Below are 23,980 nucleotides of genomic sequence, written 5' to 3'. Positions count from 1 at the left end.
ACAAACATTATAGATGTAACCAGAGTCTGAATGAGTTCTCCCAACACCTAGCTGGGAGGAGGAGAGACTTCAGGAGCAAACTGTGTTTACATGAACACACCCATTCTGCCTAAATATCCAGCAGATAGAGTGGTGTTGCTCAAAGTGATCAATTTTGGCTGGTGTTGGGTTACAAATCACTTTCGTACTGAATGCAGAGGTAGTGAAATGTTATCAATGTTGTTGTCTTTATTGTATGAATAAAGGGGAGCAAAACTGTGCTTAGCCTGTCCCAAATGAGGGGGTCACCCTCAGCTGAAAGAACCTTGTTAAACCAGGGGCTCGAATGCCAGACCTTGTGAAAGTAAGAGGGGTGGGGACAGGTGTCCCAGCCAGGAGATGTGGACGCTCCCTAAGGGTCCCTGGTCTGGTTTAACCTGTTCCTCCCCACTGTTCTAATGGAGCCTATTTAGCTCTATCTTTGAAGCCTTTGGTATTTTAAGTGCTCAAAAAAGCTGACTTGTGGGGACAGTGTTTCTGCCCAGCCTAAGAGCTGAAAAATCACTAAGCGCTGGGTGGAAGCTCAAGAGACTGACCTGCAGAGGTCATAGCAGAGAGGCAGGCGACTGGCTAACAGAATGAGTGGCTGGCCAGTGGAGTGGAAGTGCTCAGGTGGTGGAGCAAGCAAGCAAGCTGCCTTCTTCTTGGGTGGGCAGTGAACTCACACAGATGCACCTCTGAACCCTGGGTCCTCACTGACCAAGGACAACCACTGTGAGTGGGGTATGGTGAGGGAGCAGAGAGGGAACTTTTGGTTGCAGAACTCAGGAACATGAGGCGGAAGGCACTGTCCCATGGACTGCGCAGGGTGGGTGTCCTGCTCATAGGTTTATGAATCCTACTTGCGGCATTTCCCCTAATTAATGTTGGGTGACTTCCTTCCTTTCATTAAAAGTTTCTTATCTACACTCAGACTCTGTGCTTGCGAGAGGGGAAGTATTGCCTCTCAGACACACCTGTGACGTTATGAGTGTAATATAATATTTCATTGGAAGGTGACAGGGCCAGAAAGAGTTAATTAATTCACAGACTGACCTGACCCATGGGTGAACCTTAAGGACTAGTTAGGAAGATAGGTAAATGAATAGAGTTTTGAAATGCAAGTCTGCATTGTTAGAGATCTCAAGGGTGGATGTTTGCTCAGGTCTTGTGATGTAAGCAAACAAGTCTTGTCTATTGCTATAACTTTAATTCAAAGATCTAAAAAGGAATATTAACATTTATGATGATACTTGAGTGAAATAGTATTATTGTCTATATGTCTCTTTGAAGGTTGTGGTAACCTGTATCTGAACTGTTTAATGGATAAATTACCCTGTGCTAATTGCCAGGATGTTTGGAAGGAGAGTTAAGCCTATTGTTTTCTCAGGCCGAAAGGCTGCTGGAAATGTATAAGAACCCTGGGACATGATACTACTTCATCTCAGATCTGCTTTGGGTTTCAAGAGGGGGAAACCTTAAGCCACAAGGATTGAGATCCCCAGTCATTGACTGGAGCCACCCTGAATATGGACATTGGACTATAACCTTGGACTATATCTAAAAGCTTGTCAACTACAAGCTCACCTCTTCTATGTATCTGAACCTCAAGAATTGAATTCAAGTCTGTATGTATATTGATCTTTTAACCAACACTCTCTCTCTTTTCTTTTTTAATAAATTTTAGTTTAGTTAATAAGAATTGACTATAGCGTGTATTTTTGGTAAGATCTAAGTTATAATTGAACCTGGGTATGTGGCTGATCCTTTGGGACTGGAAGAACCTTTCCTTTTATATGATGAGATAAGAGTTTCAGTGATCATCATCATATCTGACAGGTGTGTCTGGACGGAGGCCTGAGGCTGGGTACTTTAAGGGAACTGCGTTGTTTGGACTTTTAAGTAACAGTGAGGTACCATAGAAGCTGTTTTGTGCTGGCTTGGTAAATCTAAGTATTGGAATAACCACCAGCGTTTGGGGTTTGTCTGCCCCGTTTTGTTTGCAGTTCACCCTGATTGAGTGACCTCAGCTGGCTCCCACAGGCAGCACCGTCACAACACCCCAGGGTGGTGTGTAATTTTCCCAGGTTACTGGGTGGGGACTTAAACCCCTAGATATTGAACCTGACACTGGCTGCTGCTGCTGGCTCCACCTGGCAGAAGGGTTACATAAAGGTTATGACTGACATTTTCAAAGCTGCTGCCATTAGCTTTAATGGGAATTGACCACCCACATCTCTTAAGCAGAAGTTTTGAAAATTGGAAGACAGCAACCAAATTCCCCTTAGGGCTTTGAGAATCCCACCCTACATGCTGATCTAAACTACTGTTGTCTTTCTTCCAAACCAAACAGACGCTTCTCTCCTCCAAGCTCAAGTCTCACGGCTTTTTATGCAGGCCAGGAGAACAGAGTGGTAACTGGGCATGTAGGGAAGTGTTGTGGGTTAGAACTGTTAACATTTGTCAATAGATTCCCAGTTATTGCATGGGCACCTCAATTTCAGACAAAGGGTATATGTCTGACTGCAGCTAATAGTGAGCCTCCCAGATAGACAAGCTTAAGCTAGCTTGGCTCGAGCTAGCATGCTAAAAGTAGCAATGCAGATGTTGTAGCACTGGCAGAGGCTTGAACTAGCTACCCAAGCTCAGATTCATGGCATTGGGTGGGCTTGAGAGCCTGAGCCTGCCACCCATGCTGTTAAGTTCACACTGCTATTTTTAGCATGCTAGCTCAAGCCAAGCTAGTGTGAGTATGTCTACAAAGCTCACTGCCAATGGTGGTGAAGACAGACCCACAGAGGGCCAAGTCCTTCACAGGTATAAATCAGGCTAGCTCCCTTGACTTTCCCTCTCCCCACTGACTTCAATGGAGCTACACTGCTTTATACCAACTGAGAACCTGGCACAGAAATAAGCAGACTCCTCCAAAGGAGGTATTCTTATCTCCTGCTAGTGCAGGAGTTATATTGAAGGAGCAAATACAGAGACACAGCCAGAACTATTTTCTCCCTCAAAGTTATATATAATACTGTGACGTGCAGTCTATACGGTTTTATAAAAATATGACAATAAGTGAATATAATGTAACTGGGATATGCTTCATGCAAAAGGTCTCTTGTAAGGTATCATTACAAAGCTTATAATCTACTGAGTGTGATCATCCTATTTGTATAAATGTACCACTCTGTATCTAAAACTAGAAATATAAAATATAACTCTCAGGGCCTATTGTAATTATGCAAAGTGTGGGCCATTAATGGTGGTTTGGAATCTTGATGACTCCCATTAACCAGGACCGTTGTCTGCAGATGGCTGTGTTTTATCTGTGAGTCTTCCTGTATATGTGTGTGCTGGCAAGTGGGTAATGAAGTCTTTCAGTGACATGTGATCATGTCACCTGAACTGGAATCCATCTTTAACCTGGTGCTTTTCCAGTGAGGGAGGGTGGAAACCCAGAGGGACAAAGGGTTCCCACCTTATGCAAAAGATATATAAAGGGGTGGAACAGAACAAAGGAGGTGAGGAGCCATCATGAAGATTCCCCTAGCTATCACCTGAGCTGAAACAAGAGCTGTACCAGGGGAAAGAATTGTGCCCAGGCCTGGAAGGTGTCCAGTCTGAGGAAAAAACTTACTGAAGCATCTCTAAGGGTGAGATTATCTGTATTTAGTTTGATTAAACATAGATTTGTGCATTTTATTTTATTTTGCTTGGTGACTTACTTTGTTCTGGCTGTTACTACTTGGAACCACTTAAATCCTACTTTCTGTATTTAATAAAATCACTTTTTACTTATTAATTAACTCAACGTATGTATTAATACCTGAGGGAGCAAACAACTGTGCATATCTCTCTATCAGTGTTATAGAGGGCGAACAATTTATGAGTTTACCCTGCATAAGCTTTATACAGGGTAAAACGGATTTATTTGGGTTTAGACCCCATTGGGAGTTGGGCATCTGAGTGCTAAAGACAAGCACACTTCTGTGAGCTGTTTTCAGGTAAACCTGCAGCTTTGGGGCAAGTAATTCAGAGCCTGGGTCTTTGTTGGAGCAGACGGGAGTGTCTGGCTCAGCAAGACAGGGTGCTGGAGTCCTGAGCTGGCAGGGAAAATAGGAACAGGGGTAGTCTTGGCACATCAGGTGGCAGCTCCCAGGGGGGTTTCTGTGATCCAACCTGTCACAAATACATCTATAGTTTAATGAAAAAAAATGATAAATAGTTTTTGATTGCCCAGCAAATAAATGTGGTGTATGAAACTTGGATCAACATTTTCAAACTTGGGTGCCTAAATATGGCTTTGGGTATCTAATTTCAGATAGCCATGCTTAAACATTTTGGCCATCTCGTCCTCCTTGCCAAAGGAACTATGAAAATCTAACCATTAAAATCTGTAACTCACCTTATACAGACTGAGAGCACATTCTTGAAACCAAAAGATTGCTTGGAAAGCTAACATTTCACCTCAGACTCTTTCATTTGCCAGCAGAGCCACAGTTCATTTTACACAACAGCAGCAATGTTTCTCAAGGGTGCTATAGAAGCACAGCCACATAATTGGTTACTGTTGCTTATTAAAGTTAGAAGTGGTAGGAGACTAAGTAATCTTCATTCTCTCTGTCAGGGTTATAAAAATACACCTAATCCAATTCCTTCTACTAAAATAGCTGAGGAAGTTGTGAACAGTGTTTTGTATTACTATAAAGTGGCTGAATAGGTGTTTCTTAATAGACCTTTAAAAACTAATTCAATTTGCTCTGATACACTTTTGAAATTGCTTCTTTTAATTCCCTGCTTTTCCATGTTCTGACAGAAGTATTTTTGTCAGTAACCCAAATGCACACAACTAGAGAGTTCTCTCAACTTTGAAGTGGACACCACAATTAACCTTTTTCCCCAGTGCTCCTTGATACATGTATTTCACAGTATTCAGATTTTAAAATCTATTTGGAAATTGCAACCAAGAAGCATCATAGAATCAGAGAAAGAAAAGAACTATCAGTTATCCAGTCCATCTCCCTGAAAATGGAAGACAGTGCCCTACCAAAATCACCACCAGCTGATTGGTAGCAAGGGAGGCAAATGCCCTCCCTCACTCTTTCAGCCCAGTTCATCCAGGCAATCTGCTTCTCGCATCCATGCAGGACATCCCCCACACCAACAGCAGCTGCCACTATCCAGGAACACACACTTCAAAGGCCAGCTACCACCACCAGCTGGCCAGGAGTAAGGGAGATGTAACCTTTTCAGCCTCCAGGAGTTGATTCTTCATTTTGCACACTACCCCTGAGATGCCTCTCCCCTCCCACACCACAACCTAAAACACTGTGAAGGCCACAACCTTCACCCCACAAGCACAACATTACTGCATCCCCAGTCTCTTTGGGACAAGGGCTCCCGGGGTGAGTGTTTCTATCTTACCCCTTGATACCAGCATGGATGTCTGTGTGTAGCTACAGGTGACACGACATGATTGCCTGGATTATTTTTTATAACACAGTAGTGCCCATGAGGCCCAATCAGGATGGGAGCCCCATTGTACTAGGTGCTGTACAAACACACAGAGACATGATCCCTGCTCTGCAGAGCTTACAATCCAAGAAGACAAGTGACATATGAAGGGGCGGGGGAGAGGAATATAAGTCAATACATACAATTTTATATATAGTTGAAAATTTTAAAAATAGTTATAAATACATAAAACAAGAGCCAAATAACCCCAGCTGTCCCTCACACATCATTAACTTGTTGATTTCTTATAGGCACTAAGGCCCAGGTGGGACTTGGATATATTTTAAGGAGGAGTGGGAAATGGTTTATGGATCAGTTCAGGGAGGGCAGTCTATGTGCAAGGGGAAAACATGGGAGTGGGCACAGAGATGTTTGTGAGAAACTGAAAATAGTAGGAGGTGACTGGCATCACTGGGGAGCAGAGACAGGGAGGGTGACGTGTTGCAAGTCTGGAACAGACAAGCAGAGAGGGACAAAGTTGACGGGCTTTGATACTGAGGATAACTCAGTATAAAAATAAAAAATCCAATAAAGCAAGAGTTAGTGACGATCTGAAGTGTGTAATGTACTACATGAATGGTATTCTAAGATGAGACTCCATCCACTTATAAACTAAAAAATTCCCAGGTGAATAGCTATTGTATCTACCATAACTACAAAGAGCTTTAACTATAGCTATTACTTGGAATCAATCCATACACATCATGCTTGGAAGGTAATGTTGCCCAAGGATATCATCTGTTAACTGTCCACAAAATTCCACACAACTGAGGCACCTTCTTAACAAACTGACTCCCAAACACATTTGTCTCCATAAGCCCAACACTCTTCTACTCCAATTTGTAATATTACTGTAGTGTGCGGTGCTTTACAGTCTGCAATGATTGCAGCATAAGCTAGATGCAGACCTGAATTTATACAAGTCTGAGTTCATTCTCGTGCAGAACTAGTTTAAAGATTATGCTGACTTCAGAAGCTAGAATAATCATTTTTCCACCCTGTGAGCTTTAGTGTCATTTCTAACTCACCAGGTCCTGGTCTAACGCGTCTGGTACAGATTTACTTCTTAAGCTTACAGCATCCTTGTTTTCTTCTGAGAAAGACCCACTCAAATCTATCTCAGATCTGCTGAGATCTGGAAAACAAAGGGGAAAGGAAGGTGTTCATTAATACATAATTTATACAACAAATACTATTCTTTTCATATTGTCACTTTTTAGTAGTTGTTACTACAACACCAAAATGTTTTTTTTTTAATCAAATCATAATAATCTTCATCAAGGAAGTTGTGCCATGGCACCCAATTGCGGTATCTGAGCACCTTCAGCTGAATGATGGAAAAATAATTTTTACCATACTATTCAGCTTTTTGGATACCTCCTTTCCCTCAGCACTATTATGTGCTATATGGTTCTGTCCCCTATGGGTCACACACTATTCAACCTTTGGCTTCCTCAGGCAGGGCCACCTGCTTGGGTCATTATGATATCAGGAACATAGGCAGCAGGAGCTCTGGATGAATCTACATGTTCATAATGACTCCTGCAACCCTTCACCTCAGCAAATAAGAAAAAAAAACCCAACCCAGAGTCCAAGTTTCAATGTTGAGTAAATAATGATACTGTGACCCTGGGAGCTCCTCATACCAACAGGCCCATGGAGTATACCCATTATCATCATTTTGCCCATGATGTAATAAACGGGTACCCTGGTATTACCTTTTGAAGTAACTCACAACAGGCCTGATACACTCATTGCCCCAACACACTGTCGTCATGCTATTCATTTAAGACGTGACTTGTAATATATCATTTGAAAACTAAGAACATGCTGGTCATTAATGTCACTGTGAAATGTAGTTAACACCACCTTATGTGAAATTATGGATACTCTCTGATATTATGTTTTGGAGTCTGTAAACAGACAAAAGGAGGTAAAACTGGTGTTTTCCTAGACAAAAGAATCAGTGTTTCCTCTAATTTTTCCCACCCATGTGTGGAATGAATTTTGTTATGCGTACCAATATGGAGGTGATGTGTGACAGGGATGAGAGGTTTGGGATGCAGGAGGGTGCTCCGGGGCTACGACAAGGAGAGAGGACTCCCCCCAGCTCTCTCTCCCTGCAGCAGCACCTGGGCTCGGGGGGAAAGTCGCCTCTCCCTGCTGTGGCAGCAGGATAGGTTCCCCTCCCCTGGCCAGTTTGGGCCAGGGTTGGGTTTGGGCCGGGGAAGGTACAGGCTGCGGCAGAGTTGGGGCCAGGGGAGGGGCGCTTTGGCCACAGCAGGTCTGGGCTGCTGCGGCTGGGTTTGGGCCGGGGAGGGGCACCCCTCCCCGGGCAAGTCCCTGGGCGAGTTCCCTGAGCGCCTGCACGGCGCTAGACAGGCTGCTGCATGGCCGCGCAGCTTAGAGGGAACTTAGAATGGAATGTGTATTTACTTGTCTGACCTGCTTGATCACAGGCAGAGGACCATGCAACTATATTTACATATAAGGTAAGCAAAGCAGTCAAGCTAACAAGCAGGAGAGAAGACCGCTTAACCATCACAATGAGGGACAGAATCTGCACCCCAGGAAGTCTTCCTGGCTCTTGAGACAGAGACAATGAACGTTGGTCAATATAAAGACAAGCAAAAGCAGTTTTGGTTATCCATCACCGGGGAGAACAAAGAAGCCAGCGCTTTGTATCTATGAATGATGGGTCCTCCTGCTGAACTAGCTGGTGACTGCTGACAACTTGGTGTGAGTAAGAAACTATGTTAGGCAATGCTAGATCCTGCTACAATTACATTTTAGACACTAGAAAGTGTGTTATTTTTGTTTTGTTTGTAACCCTTTCAGACCTCTTTCACTCTTGCTTGACATCACTTAAATCTCTGTTCTTTGTTAATAAAACTTAGTTTTACTACAAACCGTCTCAGTGCTGTGTATTAAGGTGGCTTGTATAACCCCAGCTGAGCTAACAAGCTGTTGTGTGTACTGGCTCTTTGGAGGCAGCAAACTTAGTGTTGCCTCTGTGAGCATCCAATCAGAGAGACTGGGCACCACAGGGGAGATGGTTTTGGGGGAGACTTGGGACTGGAAAGGTTGCTAGCACTATCTCGCAAAAAGTAACCAGACTGGTGGAAGGCAAGTTGTGTGCAAGTTGTTGGTGTCAGGACTCTGAGCCAAAGCTGCACAGCACAGCACAGAGAACCAAGATGACAGGGCAGGTAGTGACAGAATCCCTTACTGGTCTGGGCGAACCTCCAGAACATCACAGACACCAGGAGGCAGTGAAGGTGCCTATGTTTGGTACTGCTGATTCCCATGTGGAGAGGAGAAGGGAAATCTCTCTGGGACATGGGAGGTCCTGACTTACCAGCTAATGGCAAATGGTGTAAAACATACTGGCTGCTTTGTGGAAGGATTTTCTTAGTTTTCTCCTAAAGAATACTCCACGATGCTGCTGTTCCCCATACAAAGGAAAGAAGGAAGTCCCTTTAGGTCATGGGCCGAGGGGGCTTGGAAGTTTTGATTTGATCCCTCCACCCTGGGATGTAGCTGGTGCTGGTTTGGGGAAGGATTTCTCTAGTCCATCTTCGAGATTATTCAATAGGAGAGGAAGCTGCTGTGATTTCTTTCAGCTTCCTATCTACCTTGGTGAAATGAAGCCAGTTATCAATTTCAGGGAGACTTTATTGCATCAGGTAATGTGAGAGGGAGAATCCCTCCTTGCACAGAGAAAGCAGCAGTAGAAATGCCTCTTCCTACAGATGCAGTGCCTGTTCAAAGGCACTTTGCTGCTTTCAAGCAGGAAAAATCTAAGGTGAAGAACATAGCGTCTTTGATTAGCTCTGTGGGATATGTTACCCACTCTCTGGTACAGGCTAACCCCAGCTGAAACAAAGTGGCTGAGCCCTGCTGTGATTCACAGACTGGCTCATAAATCTGAAAGGCTGAACAGAGCAGATTATGGGGATGGCTGAGTGACAGGAAGTGAGAGGATAAAGGGACTTCTGACTTCAGTTTCAAATGAGAAAGAGAACAATCTTCACCAGTTCCTGTAAAATGGCTCTGAGTGCACCTTATTGTGTCAATGTCATTTTGTCACCATCCTCCAATGAAAGAATCATTTTATCTGTCCCTTTGCAAGAGGTAATGACAGGGTAACAGTTTATTACATCCTGGGCAAAATGAAAATAATGGCTATACTTCACAGACCTGATTCTCCACTGTCCTGCATGTTCTGAGGCCATATGAACTTGTGCCAAGGGAGTGTAAAATGCCATCAAACCAGAATGGCACAATTATACACAGGTGCACATGACCTCACAAGGTCAAGTTTATTAACTGATGGACTCTCTCAGGAAAGTACCACTGAGCACAGAATGTTCCATTAGCTGAGAACTAACACAGATGACATTACATGGGGTTAGGATCTAAATTCCCTCTAAGCTGTGCAGCCGTGCAGCTGACTAGTAAGCGCTACACAGGTGCTCAGGGCTGCGGCAGGGAGAGATACCCCTCCCCCAGCCCAGGCCCGGCCCAGACCTGCCGCGACCCAGGGACAGGTACCTGTCCCCGGGCCCAGCCTGGCCCAGATCTGCCACAGCCAGGGGAGAGGCGCCCCTCCCCCCCCAGCCCAGGTGCTGCTGCAGGGAGACAGAGCTGGCGAGGAGTCCTCTCTCCCCACCGTAGCCCCAGGGAGCCCCACTGCACCCCAAATCCCTCATTCCCAGCCCCACCCCAGAGCCCGCATCCTCACAGCCAGAGCCCTCCCCCTCCCCACACACACTTCAACCCTCTGTCCTAGCCCTGAGTTCCTCATCCCTGGCTCCACCCCAGAACCTCCACCCCAGAGCCCTCACCCCCCCGCACCCCAGCCCTCTGCCCCAGCCCTGAGCCCCCTCCCACACTCGGAACCCCTCGGCCTCGGCCCCACCCCCACCACATGAATTTTGTTATGTGCACCAATATGGAGGTGATGTGTCACACATAACAAAATTCATTCCGCACATGGGTGGGAAAAATTAGAGGGTACACTGGTTAGGATCACAATTTTTCCCATATGAAACAAGTGAAAGGTATTTTCTTTCCTATTATAAACCTGATATTTTTTAAATTAACAGGAAACTCAACTGTTCTTATATTTGACCATCTATTACACATTAGAACAACAGAAAAAAAGGGTGGGGGAGGCCAAATGAATAATAATCTCACAGAAAGAATTAGGACTACTAATGAACATTTACCTGATGCTAGAGATGCCCTAGAAACTGCTATTGAAGGTGTTCCAGATGCATTCCTATGGTGTCTCTTCACTAAATCTTCAGGTACACTTTCACTTGCAGGCACAGAAGCGCCATTTTTTAAACCAGGATCCTGCTGAATAAGAATAATATACATTCCATAAGTATTGAGCCATATAATAGGAAGCTTATTTATGGTCATCATTACAGTCTAATTTCCATAACCCAAAAGAACATTACAAGTACACGATCACTTATTAAATATTTGTATTATAATTAATCAGCATTGGGGCCCCGTTGTGCTCGGCATAATACAAAGGGAAATGACAATGCAATCCCTGCATACAACCTAAGCTTTCAATTTAAGGGGACAAGTGGGGCAGGAAGGGGCAAGGAATACAATAAAATTTGTCATTTTTCAAAATTATAAATATACCTGATCTACACACAGTTTTTATACAATACAGCTTTGTTAGTTAGGAGCGTGACTCATCTGACATAACTATAGCGGTACAAATCTTAGCCTGGACACAGTTATACTGGTATAAAAGTAGTTTATACCAGTACAGTTCCTATAAGTAAACAGCTACAGATATAACTGTATCCGCACTAAAGGGGTTATACAACTTTTGTGTATAGACAAGGCTATAGACAAAGTAAGTGCCAATTTACTTATTTGCCCCTGAGCCAAGCCATCATAAATTGACTGATTTCTTATAGGTGTCATGGTACAGGTGGTTCATAAGGAGAGATCTGAAGGAGAAGAAATGGTAGAGCCCTTACAGATGAATTCAAGGAAGGCATTCTGTGCATAAAGAGCAGCATGGAAGAAGGTGCAGAGAGCAGCTGACAAACACACAGGAATCTAACACGTACAGAAATAAGAATATTGTAATCAAACACATGTCATTACCAATTATTGCGCAAGGCACTGGCACAGACACAAAAGAAGGCAGAATCCTTGCTCCGAATAGCTTTTACTCTCAGAATATAGACAGTAGATAGGAAAAGGGGGAACAACAAAATATTAAGGTGGCCAGCCGGTGATGTAGTGGTTGGCTACCTGCTGATAATGTAAAGTTTTTAACAACACAAAGGTAAACAAATTTCTCCTACCCACAATCTATCTGTCTTTTGAAATTTTAGAGTGTAAAGTCCTTGGAACAGAGACTGTGCTCTCTTTTGTATTCGGATAGTACCTAGCACATTGTGGGTGCTATTGGATATATATGACAACATAGGTTTGATAGCATATGCTGGCTCATATGAATTTGTGGGTTTTCATTGTTAAATATCCCTAACCAAAAAGACTAGGAATTGTTCTAGCCAAGAATATGGAAAGACATCCTGTTACGTTAAGGGCAGGGGAGCGGGAGAAGACTACATCGCAATTAAAAAAACAACCTTTGGTGCATATATTTGTAACTACAAGAACTACGAGAGAACCATAGGTAACATGAAGGAAGCTTGTCATGATATCACTATCTGTAGACAGATTGCAATGGCCCACCTGTAGCAATCTATCATGGGAGCCAATGGGAAGAGAGGTTCCTGCCTTTACAGTGTCCCTGACTTTGCTAAGCATCACAGCTGTATAAAATGAAGTGGCAACACACTAACAATTAAAAGCTTTCCCTACTGCATGCCAGAACCAGGCTAATGGAAATATTGCTTATTAGCAATCAGACTGACTATTGTGACTCATTTCTGCAGCTCAAATATGGTTAGCACTTGCAGCTGAATCTCTTTATGCCTGCCTTTGACAGCTGTGTATTCAGGAAAGGCAGGTCGTTCTCTTTCAACAACACAATGTTAACTCACTAACCAATGCTCAGCACAATTGAGATGAACATCTTGGAGCTCAAAGTGAAGTTAAAGTGGTATTTTTATAATCATGTGGAAAAGCATCACTGAGACAACTGAAGGTAATTTTGGCTACTGTCTTCTAGGCATTTGCAGGCACTTTTTTCCATTACAATTTTTTTTCACATTATCAATTCAAATATATGCATAGTAAATATTAAAGCCGCTAGTCAATCAGTTTGACAGATAGTACTCTAAGTGCAGGAGAATAAAAACCAGAACAAGAAACTATCTTGATGGACAGAGTGAATCTCAAAAGCTTGCCAATGTTTAGTTAGTCCAGTTAAAAAGAAGACCGCATAAGATGTAAGGGGGATTTATATATATCTATATACAGATAAAGTAATATCTTTTATTGGACCATCCTATGTTGGTGAGAGAGAGAGAAGCTTTTGAGCTACACAGAGCTCTTCTTCAGGTCTGGGAAAGGTATTTTCAGTGTCACAGCTAAATGCAAGGTAGAACAGATTGTTTAGCATAAGTTGTCAACACATATTCTAAGGGACCATTCAAAGTGAAGTGGCTCATTAACTCCCCTGTAGTCATAGAACAAAGTCCGCTCTCTCTCTCTCTCTCACACACACACACACACACACACCCCTCTTCAGGAAACATTTAAGTGTCAGGTGGGATTAAGTTAAGATAGGGAATCACAGTCAGTGCTAGTACAAAGGCTGCAGTCATTGCAAAATCTAAGCTCGGACAAATCTCAAGGATAGTTGCCTTCCTGAAAACATAAATGCAGGATAATTATTATTACATCCTTCTCATATCAACATTTGTGCACAGGGCAGAAACTAGACTCTTCCATCCCTCTGTCATTAGTTGCTGTTTCGATTTGCTCTATACTGTTGGGATCAACTGTTCTGCCCTCCTTGCTAGTGGTTGTTCTTAAGATTTCTCTTAGGTGTCCTTGTTTCCTCACCACTAGTTGGTTTCCACTTAACAGCTTCATGTGGGAGTCTGGGTGTTGGCAACTGGAGTATTTGCCCCAAATATGTACAGCGCTTCCTTCTGATTCTAGTGGAGATAAGCTGATTGTTGGTGATTTGTCTCATCTTTTCATTGGTGCTAAAGTCTCTCCAGCCAATGCCCAGAATCTTTTGTAGACACTTAAGTTTTCTATCTAACGTTTTAATAGCTCACTAGCTCTCACAGTTGCATGTTAGCACTCTTGAGATTACATTTAAGCTGAAAATTCTCAGTTTTGTTTTGGTAATGTATATCTTTAATTTCCATAGTTTGTTGAGTTTAGTGAATGCTGTGGATGCCTTGCCTAGCCTTGATGTCACTTCTTTCCTGAGGTCTCTCTTGGCTAGTATATTGGTTTGCCAACCCTCTAGGATTGTCCTGGAATCTCCAAGAATTAAAGATTAATCTTTAATTGAAGATTATGTCATGTGATGAAACTTCCGGGAATACGTCCAACCAAAACTGGCAACCCTACTAGTATAGTACTGTCCAGGTAAATGAATTGTTCTACTTCCTTGATGTTTTTGCTTTCTATTACGATGTTACTGCTTGATGTCTGGGTTTCAAGGATGTTTGTTTTGGTGTCACTGATTTTGAGCACTGATTGGCCTTCGCAAAAGCATCTGCATTCGTAGCTTTTCAGGAGTGTTGCTCAATAGCATGATATCATCAGCAAAGTCTAGGTCTTCTAGGCATTTGCCATTACCCATGACATGCCAATGTTTAGGTTGCTAATGCACATCTTCATTATTCAGTCTATGGCGATGCAAAACAACAGCAGAGATAGAATGCAGCCAGGCTTCATGCCAGCATCCACAATGAACCACTCTGTTGTTTGGTTTTTCACCCTTCCATAGCATTTTGCTTCACTGTACAACGCTGTGATGATGTTGATGACTTTAGCTGGAATTCCATAAGACTGAAGAATATTCCACAATGTATGCCTATACAGGCTGTCAAATACCTTTTGGAAAAAAATCAATGAAATTGGTAAGGGGAGCCTGGCATTGTATATGTTCATCTTCTACAGTCCTTAGTGTGAATATCTGATCCATACGTGTGAATATCTGATCCACACATGATCACTTGGGCCTGAATCCAATCTGTTCTTCCCTAAGCATTGCATCCACTGCCTCTTTTATTCTGTGTAGTTGTAGTATTTGTAATAAAGATGATTTTTCCCTACAAAAGAGAGTAGTGTGACTCCTCTCTAGTTGTTACAGTCAATAAGATCACCTTTTTTGGGCAGTCTGACAATAAATCCATGTTTCCACTGGTCGAGGGGGAGTCTCTTTTTCTGAGACTTCGCTGAACAGCTCTGCCAGTTTCGTTAGTCTGGTAACGTCATGTGCGCTTAGCATTTCTGCTGTGATTTGATCATCAACCTCAGCTTTGTTGTTTTTCAGCATCTTGATTGCAGCCTGTGCTTCTGATATCTCTATTGGACTGATGTGGAGATCAGGATAATTAGCTGCTATAAAACATTGTAAGTCAATTTTGGAATGAGAAACTTCCATAGATGTTAAGAATTTGTACTAATTAAGCAGCAGTAAGAGCAATTTTCTTGATCACATTGCCCTGCTAAATGACTGATGGGGGTTATATCTTTTACCCAACACAACAGAACTATGTGAAATAAAATTGTACTAAAAGACTGTATTCCAGCCTAGCACTTTCAATACCTGCACAAGTACATCACCGCTTATAAACCGATGTCATGTAACAGCTATCAGTTCTTATCAGGTACCACCATTTTTTTTTAAAAAGCAACAAAACAGAGATTGACATAAGAATATTTGTAACAGGGGGGCTTGGAAGGCCAGTTGGCCTACTGGTTGGAAACTTCCTGCTTCTGTGGTCGAGGTGCCTCAGTCTTTAAGGAGGAAGGTTAGTGGGACCCGGGCCCTCCCACTCCACCGGGTCCCAGCCCAAAGTCCTGTGTAAGTCAACCCCTGAGTAGAGGAGCTCTCAGCAGGGAGTCTATGTCCACTGCCCTGGGCTACTTCCCACTGTTGCCCCTTCAGTATGGGGCATGGCCCCTATAGTACAAGTTTCTGTGAAGCTTGTCTCTAGTATTGCCCCCTCATGGACCCTGGGCGGTGTCCTGCTGCGGTCCCAGCTTCCTCTGGCAGGGCAGCCATACGTTTGGTGAGGTGGGAACCCCCTCAAGATCTCAGTGCTTCGGACACCCAGGCTCCTTGTAAGCCGGGTGCTCCTAGACCTCTTTTGGCCAGGAAGATGGTGCTTGGTTACCGGTGGCTACTTCAGGTAGCAAGCTAGTGATCCTTCCCTCAGGTAGGGAAGCAGCTAACTCCTGCCTCTTTGACAGTCAGCCCCGAACTGAGCCAGGCTCCCTCCTTCTCTCCCCCTCCAGGCCTGGCATTGGCTGCAGGTGGAACGGGGCGAGGCTAGCTGGGCCCAAAGGCTCTCTTTAACCCCTTCCATGCTGATGGGCGGTTTCTCTGCTTCACCACACTGTTGTTCAAAAATCAGGACACACTTGGAATTGTGAGGCGAGGACCTGACTGTGATGGAACCGCTCAGCAACCTAGCATTTGTGCAACAGTGATTCGTTAGTACTACAGATCAAACTTGTCCTGAATGAAGGAGAGAAATCTTTGGGAAGACTCACTATCCCAGAAGAAATGACACACCAATATCAGGAGGACTCCTTCCCTGGGACAGACGTTCATTTATGGGAAGAAAGGAAAAGGTCCTTCCTCTCATTCACTCTGCCGTCATGCTTTGGCCCTGCCAGGGAAGGCTGATATGGCATTCAAGAATGTGGTAATACCTCTCTGAGGGAAAGAGGTGGTGCTTCCTCCCAGGGCCTTAGAGAGCTTAGCACAGCATCCAATTCTTAACTGACCCTTTGATCACTAATCCTGGACAAAGGTACAAAGACATTTAAAAAGCTAGGCCTAGAAACTGCTTGGATGTTCCCTTTCATGCCCAGTGCCACCCAGAGGAGTTTTGGGAGCAGCTTTAAAGTCCCAACTGCCTGGAGCTCCACACAGTAACCACAACAGAAGCAGGTCCTTCACACCTGTACCAGCCTCCTGATGTCAACAAAGCCTTCGAACTTGAACTCTTGTGACTCAGTTTTTCTCAGCTGGTTGCCTACCTGCCTCTCCTGTCAAATTCCTTCTGTTATCCTCCCACTATTTTCCTTCAATCTTTCCCTTCACAGCTTCCCATGGGTTAAAACCTTGTGGAAACTGATGGGTGTGGATGCGCCCTTACATCTTAAGTAGTAATTTTTAACATTTAAGTAATAACGGTCAATAACAGGACATTTTAGAATGAGAAAAATGTGTGTCAATCTGAAAAACAGGTCATTGATGGTGAGTTTAACAGATTTCATTACGGTGAGAGACTGTCAATTGTCACAACAGGATTATGGAATAAATAGCATTATCTTTGGCAAGTTTAGCCTTTATTGGTTGCAAGCTGATCAGATATTGACTGTGGTGTGTACGGTTGTGGTGTCAGTGATATCTGAAGGGGAGATGTGTGCAGTTAGTAGCATTGCCACATTTACCCTGCCGTAATCTGAAGTCATGCTGCGTGTGCTCAGTGCTGGTGACCTCGGATGGACTGGAGTGGAGGCATTGCTTCGGTACCCAGAGCTCACTGTGCCTTTCATGTTACCGGGAAGGGTCTCCGCGTCATTGTTGTTCAGCGAAAGAGTACTCCCCCTGAGGAGACAGGACAAACAGATCCCTGATTTCAAAACATTGGCAACACAGCAAGTGGGGAAAATAGGAAACAAAGTTTACTAGAACTATCTTGTACCAGATAAGCTACATGTGATCTACTTTAAGGGTGGATCAGCTACAAACACCACATGGAAACTATGAATCTATATCTGGTGGCATGGAAGGGAAGAATTAGGTGACGGTTGGTTGGAGATATTGTCTGTATACATTGCTTGATGCATTTATTCTCAGAATTAGGAACATTTTAAACATGTCTCTGGCATACAGCATTAATATAATCCAAGAACTGCACAAGATTTGTTTTCCTGCATGTTTATTTCATAAGTACACTTATTTCCAGCAGCTGATTCATTGCTCCGCACATGGCATTCCCCATCACACTGTCCCTTGCTTTGCAATAGAAGTTACTGCAGCATGATGGTTCTGGATGCACCTGCAGATTCTTTCAGTGCCAACAGACACTCCAGGTGAGTCGGCTGGCTCAGCTGCTCCAAACCTCTCCATCTGTGTGTCTATCTGTCTGCTCCTCAAGAGGGACAATGCTCCGCACTGTCCCATTTGCCTTGTAATGAGAGTTCCTGGCCTGAACAAGCCGGCAGTTCCTACATGACTCAGCTCACTAGTGAAATCACACCACATTTTTTTGCCAACCTTGCAGTCATTCAACAAAACTGACAGAAAGAAACAGCGTTCAGAATACAGGAATCTGACTATTAATACTCAGTGTTATCATCTCTAAATGGGCACTGATCCAGTAACTCCAGTCCCTGCCACCAGGAAAACCTGATCACAGGAGACACTGTGATTACAACAGAAAGGTGACGGAGGGAAAACATTGCTAGAACTGAATTGACATTTTCACCCATATAAACAAAATGTCACTAGCCTGCTTAATAAATCTTCAGGGGTCTGTTGGCGTCCCCTTCATGCTAGACATGACACATGAGGGACACCTTCGCTTGGTTTATCCTGTCATATCATGTTTTGAATAACTGCACTGAAAACCTCTTTTGCCACACTGGTGACTTTTATAAGAGCCGCCGCTGAACCGAGGAACAAAATTCTTGACTGTGACAGCTCATGTCCCTCTAGTAACTTAAGTTAGAATACAGACTCATGAGACCAGTGTTGTATTCAAACTGAACCTATCCTATTTGGAGAGTTGAATACCCCTTAATAAGAAAAACACTTTGATGGCTTCTTATCTGTGAATGTAAGACTAAAATACTCTGCCACTCCAAAGAAAATGAAATATTTTAGGAACAGTGAGGAGGTGACTGTTGTGTACCGAAGACCCCTTGATTTTAGTTCAGTGATGGCTCCATTATAAATTAAATAAATATAAATTAATGGAGATATCCCATCTCCTAGAACTGGAAGGGACCTTGAAAGGTCATCGAGTCCAGCCCCCTGCCTTCACTAGCAGGACCAAGTACTGATTTTGCTCCAGATCCCTAAGTGGCCCCCTCAAGGATTGAACTCACAACCCTGGGTTTAGCAGGCCAATGCTCAAACCACTGAGCTATCCCTCCCCCCAATATTATCTTTACGTGTTTGTGAAAAGTTCGTATCAAAGAATAATTTTTAGGGTTCTCTCCCAACCCCCATTGCCCCATTGATTTATATAAAGACCTGACTCAGTATTGTTAGGAAAGAAAGCTAAAACTATTCTGTGTCAACTGTATTCTAGTGTTGCTGTTGGGTTTGGATTCTCATACCTCTCAACTTTCAAACTTGCAATACAAAATAACCAGAATGTGGAACACTTGGGTTTTGTTGCATGTCACACCATAACTGAAAGATTGTAATGGATTTTAACTAATAAACCTGTTCTTTAGGATGTTTTCTCACTATGTGAATTAAAAATAAAAGTTGTTAAAAAAGAAAGCTTGAGAAACAAATTCCATAATGTGTAACCATAAGAAAACCTATGTGCATCATCAACCGGATTTGAAACCAGGACTTTCAGACACACAGTGGGGGGAGGGATAGCTCAGTGGTTTGAGCATTGGCCTGCTAAACCCAGGGTTGTGAGCCCCCTCCTTGAGGGGGCCATTTAGGGATCTGGGGCAAAAAAAATAGTTGGGGATTGGTCCTGCTTTGAGCAGAGGGTTGGACTAGATGACCTCAGCCCCCATCAGCTTGGGGGCCCCGCTCTGAATCAGCAGCAGCCAGGGCCCCAGGCATGCGGGGCGGCACCCCCAACACTACTAGTTCCTGCGCCTATGTCTTCCAGGACCGAGCACACCGGCCAATCGCACTGGCCCACGGGGCCCCCCCAAAGCGCAGGGCCCAGAGCGGTCACCGCGATTCACCCTACCCAAGGGACAGCTCTGCACCTAGGGTCTTGGATGAGATCATGCTCAGGTGGCTAAACTGTCCTGCTGCTCACACAACCATGGCTACACTTCTGTTTTTAGCATGCTACCTTGAACAGAGCTCGCCCGAGTATGTCTACTCAAGCCAGAAATTGCACGTACCAGCACCAGTGTAGACATACCCTGGGAAGGGAGGCAGTCCTGCAGTTAGAGGAGTTGTTACCAACATGTTAGCCAAGCACATAGATTGGTGTTCATTCAGTCTGAAACAGCAGGGCGGCTAAGTAAATGAGATTTACGTCTCCATTTTGGAGACCTTGGTTCTTTTACCGTTTATGCTAGAAGTGACCTTCTGCAGCCTCACACTGAATTGTCAAAGATCCATGTATCTTTGTTGGGCTGGAGCAAGCCAATGTAAGAAGGGAGCTCATGACATCCTGGCTCTCAGACCAGTGCAGCTTTCCCTAAGCCAAAGGTGTTGGAGCGAAAGTGTATTCACATTCTTTTCTTCCTTCCCTTTTGTTGAATATTGTTTGCTTTGGCAAGGCTGCTGAAAGAGGAGGCCAATTTATTCAAAAACGGCAACAGAGAAAAATCCAGGACATCGTTGGTGTTGGAAGAAGCTGTTTAAGATTTTTTTATTATGATGATGATTATGATTTTGCAATTCCAAGCAGATGTATAGGATGGTTAAGAGAGATTTTGATGCTATTTTTAACAATTAGTATTTAACTCTTTAAATTAACAACAGAGTATACATAATAAATGTACCTTATGTATGTGGCATTGTTACTTTTTTAATCTGATAAGATATGAATAAGATACTATACTGTAAGCATCAATATGAGCTCTTCCCTAGTCATTCCAGACAGCACTATCTCAATGAATTCAACCTTTCCTATAGGCAGTGAGGTAATTCAGTCAACCAAACGGAGTCCCTCCTGAACACACAGACATGTCAAGATGTGCCTTTAGTAGCTCTATTGATACAAGCCACTGATTTGGACGGTGAGGCTGAGATGATGGATAGAGGTGAAAATTGCCATGCTGAATCAACACTGATGGAAGAAATCCTGAATCTTGCCTCTGGCTGAGGCCACTACTTGATGTTTAGACCAATGTATGACCCACCAGAGCATTCCTAATGCCCATGGCCTGCTTCAACACAATATACTAGTGGCCAATTCATTAGCATTTTGTCGTCATGTTTACATCATTTTAGTTTACATAAGTGTATAAATAGACAATACTATACATAAAAACAACCTGTCTAAATACATATGAAACAAGCTGAATTTAAAATATAAATCAATACAGGTGACTTTAAATCTTATTAAAATATGTAGACTCTATTTGGCCCATACAAGGTTGTGCTCGGGTTCATGTGACCCTCCTGTGTCATAAGGTTGGGCACCACTATTTTAGATGAAGCCCAAAGGGAAAAGTACTTTTGAAGGTTTTGATGAGTACCTGTAAGTTTGCCCTCATGTTTACCCTCTCTCTCTCTATCTCTCTAAGGGTACGTTTACCCTGCAAGTGAAGGTGAAATTGCAGCCCAATAGGCATACTCATGCTAGCTTTAACCTGGCCAGAACAGGTAGCTATAGTAGTGTAGACATGCCAGCATGGGCTAGAAACCAGACCAGAAGTCTGCTAGAGGCTCTGGACATGTACTCTGGTTGCTAGCCTGTGCTGCCACATCTACACTACCTTTGTCACAGGTATGCCTATTCATGCTACAATCACACCTTCACTTGCACCGCAGACATAGTCTAAGGCTACATCTACACTATATGCTCAGGGTGTGATTCCCTTGCTTGTGTACGCGTACCCACACTAGCTCTGACTGAGCTAGTACAAGTATAAATCGCAGTGTAGCCACAGAAGCACGGGTTACGGCAAAACAGGGACAGTTTAGCCATGCTGAGCACATATACATCAGTTTCAGGCAGATTTGTCCTTGGCCTGGCTAATCCATGCCTCTACAGCCACTATCCCTGCTACCATGACTACCCTGCTACTTATACTCATGCTAGCTGAATGGGAGTTTGTGCGAGTATGTGTACACAAGCAGGGGAATCACACCCGTAGCTCGTAGCCTAGACACAGCCTAAGCTTTTGTACCATGCTCACTGCAGCATATCGAATACCCACTGCAAAGTCTATTCTGCCTGCTTTGCAAAACACATACTACAGAAGGGAACTTTAATGAAGTGGGTGATCTACTTCTTGTTCTATCTTTGGACATTGCATCGTATCAATGCTAAGCAGTAAGATAGATTCTTGAAAGCAAAGCTCTGTCACCTCCATCCTTCCAGTTAAGCAGAAAAAAATACAGGTACAAAACAAAAAAGAAACAGCAAAGAGCCCACATCTGTTCTAATAAAACTTCAAGGCACAAAAGGTCCAATTACCTAAAGGAAACTGCATTTGGATTCTAGACAAGAGTTGACTTTGAAGTTGGCCTGGCTAATGAGATCTGTTCAGAGTGAATAAAAGCAGATTGATGTTTACAGTCTCCCTGAACTCTCCCAATTTTTCACCTTCTGCAGTACAATTAATAATTATAGTCAACAAATCAAAAGCCAGGAGGGAAATAAGTTGCTTGTTTAAATAATAGGACTCATCTGTAATTCATCAATTATTATGATGTTCTTTTCACATAATACCATTCACAATGAACTTGTCAGAATGCTGCCAAGAAGATTAATATTCAAGCCGCTGTTCATTTAATTGGCTTGGAAGTTTCGTATTTAAAAAAGCTACAGTTTTATGTTTATTCTTGGAAAAACATAAATATTGTGGCAGTTTTTTCCCCATCATCTGGGACCAGATTTTCAAGAGAGCTTAGGTCCTATTTCAGGCAAAAAAATAAGTGGCCAGATCTTAAAATCTATGAATTTTGAAGGCCAGAAGAAACCATAATGATCATTTAGTTTGAACTCTTGCATAACACAGGCCCAAGAACCTCACACAATAAATTTCTATATCAAGTCCATAATTTCTGGTTCAGCTATAACATATCTTTTAGAAAGACATCCAGTCTTGACTTAAAGAACTCAAGTGAAGGACAATCCACCATATACCCTGGTAAGTCGTTCTAATGATTAATTACCCTTGCTGCTAAAAATGTGCACCTTCTTTCTATTCTGAATTTGTCTAATTTCAGCTCACAACCACTGGATTTCATTATGCCTTTTTCTGCTTACAATGGAGTAGAAAATGGGTCTGCTCTGCAGTGCCCTCTTCAGGGCCACGCCTGGTACAGTCGTACCAGGCCCTCCCACTGGAGTCTGCAAGGGTCTGCCTCTATAGCCTGTGCTGTAACTCTGTGTCAGTCTCTAAACAGTCATGTAACAAAACTGCAACTCAGGATTTGGCTCTCTGCACCTTAAGACAAAGACGAGGGGGAAAAAAAGACCCTGAAATGCAAGTGCTTATTTGCAGCGCTTAGGTCAAGGCCCTGGCCTGGGGTTAGCCCTGAGGAGCTCCTCCTCTGTCCCAGTCTCATCCAGCTCTGCCCCGACCAAAAGCAGGCATGCCTTCTTTAACTGGCCTTCTGGTTCTTCACTGATCAATATTTCTCTTGGCCCTTCTAGGCCTCTGGAGGACTGTCTTGTTGGTCACCTGGTCTGAGTGGATTTTCCTTGGGCAACAAATGTCAAGGTGCTGATGCCTCCAGCAAGAGACAGAGAAGGTCTGACAGACCCCGTCACAATCAGGTGCTGAGGTCTTTTAGCAACCTGGCAGCAAGTTCTCAATTGGAGCAATGTGTCATAGCTACCCTGAGGTATGACAATTTACAGCAGTTGATTATGTGCCCCCTTACCCTTATTGCAAGGGCTGAGTGCTACAAAAATCTAGTGGTTTGTGACTGCTTGTTTGGAATTACCATCACAGTGCACCAGGGGGCTGCAGGCCTTGCCCAGCACCATCAAACAACCAGAAAAACTCACTGCTTAACAAAAAATTAATAATAATTTTTAAAAGTACTTTCACATGTTCTCTGTTCATTCTGTTGCCTTTTTATGGAACGAATCTTGTGGTATGTTAAGAAAACACGTTACAGAGCAGTGAGATCAATTGCTCTCATTAGATAATGAGGACAGAACAAGCAGTAAGGATCAGCACAGAAAATTTACTTACAGTTGCATAACTGTTCTTGTTATTAATAGAACAAACTGCTCTGGGAGACTATGGAATTCCCATCACTTCAGATATTCAAAGCTATGTGTAACACTGATCTATAACGGATTGCTCAGGAATAATTAAATTATTTTTGCCATGGTATGAGGGATGGATTTGACCCACATGCTTTAAGGATACCAGCATGGGAGTTGGGAGCAGACCA

General features: G+C 43.4%; 1 protein-coding gene across 2 annotated transcripts in view; it reads right to left on the bottom strand.

The window, feature by feature from the left end:
- Positions 1–23,980, bottom strand: part of LOC112104192 (synaptotagmin-like protein 5) — a 95,550-nt gene that overhangs the window by 23,683 nt on the left and 47,887 nt on the right. Inside the window, exons 6-8 of one of the 2 annotated variants that reach the window (XM_026649994.1) lie at positions 17,134–17,290; positions 10,761–10,893; positions 6,558–6,664 (exon numbers count right to left, since the gene is read on the bottom strand). In XM_026649994.1, the coding sequence (XP_026505779.1) occupies positions 6,558–6,664; positions 10,761–10,893; positions 17,134–17,290 (397 nt within the window). The remainder of the gene's footprint in view (positions 1–6,557; positions 6,665–10,760; positions 10,894–17,133; positions 17,291–23,980) is intronic. The other variant, XM_026649997.1, reaches the window with a different exon arrangement.

Source organism: Terrapene carolina, unplaced genomic scaffold, assembly GCF_002925995.2.
Source record: "Terrapene carolina triunguis isolate 2854851 unplaced genomic scaffold, T_m_triunguis-2.0 Scaffold24, whole genome shotgun sequence".
NCBI lineage: Eukaryota > Metazoa > Chordata > Testudines > Emydidae > Terrapene > Terrapene triunguis.
The sequence above is the reverse complement of the archived record's forward strand: the minus strand, read 5'-3'. Positions and strand labels throughout refer to the sequence as shown.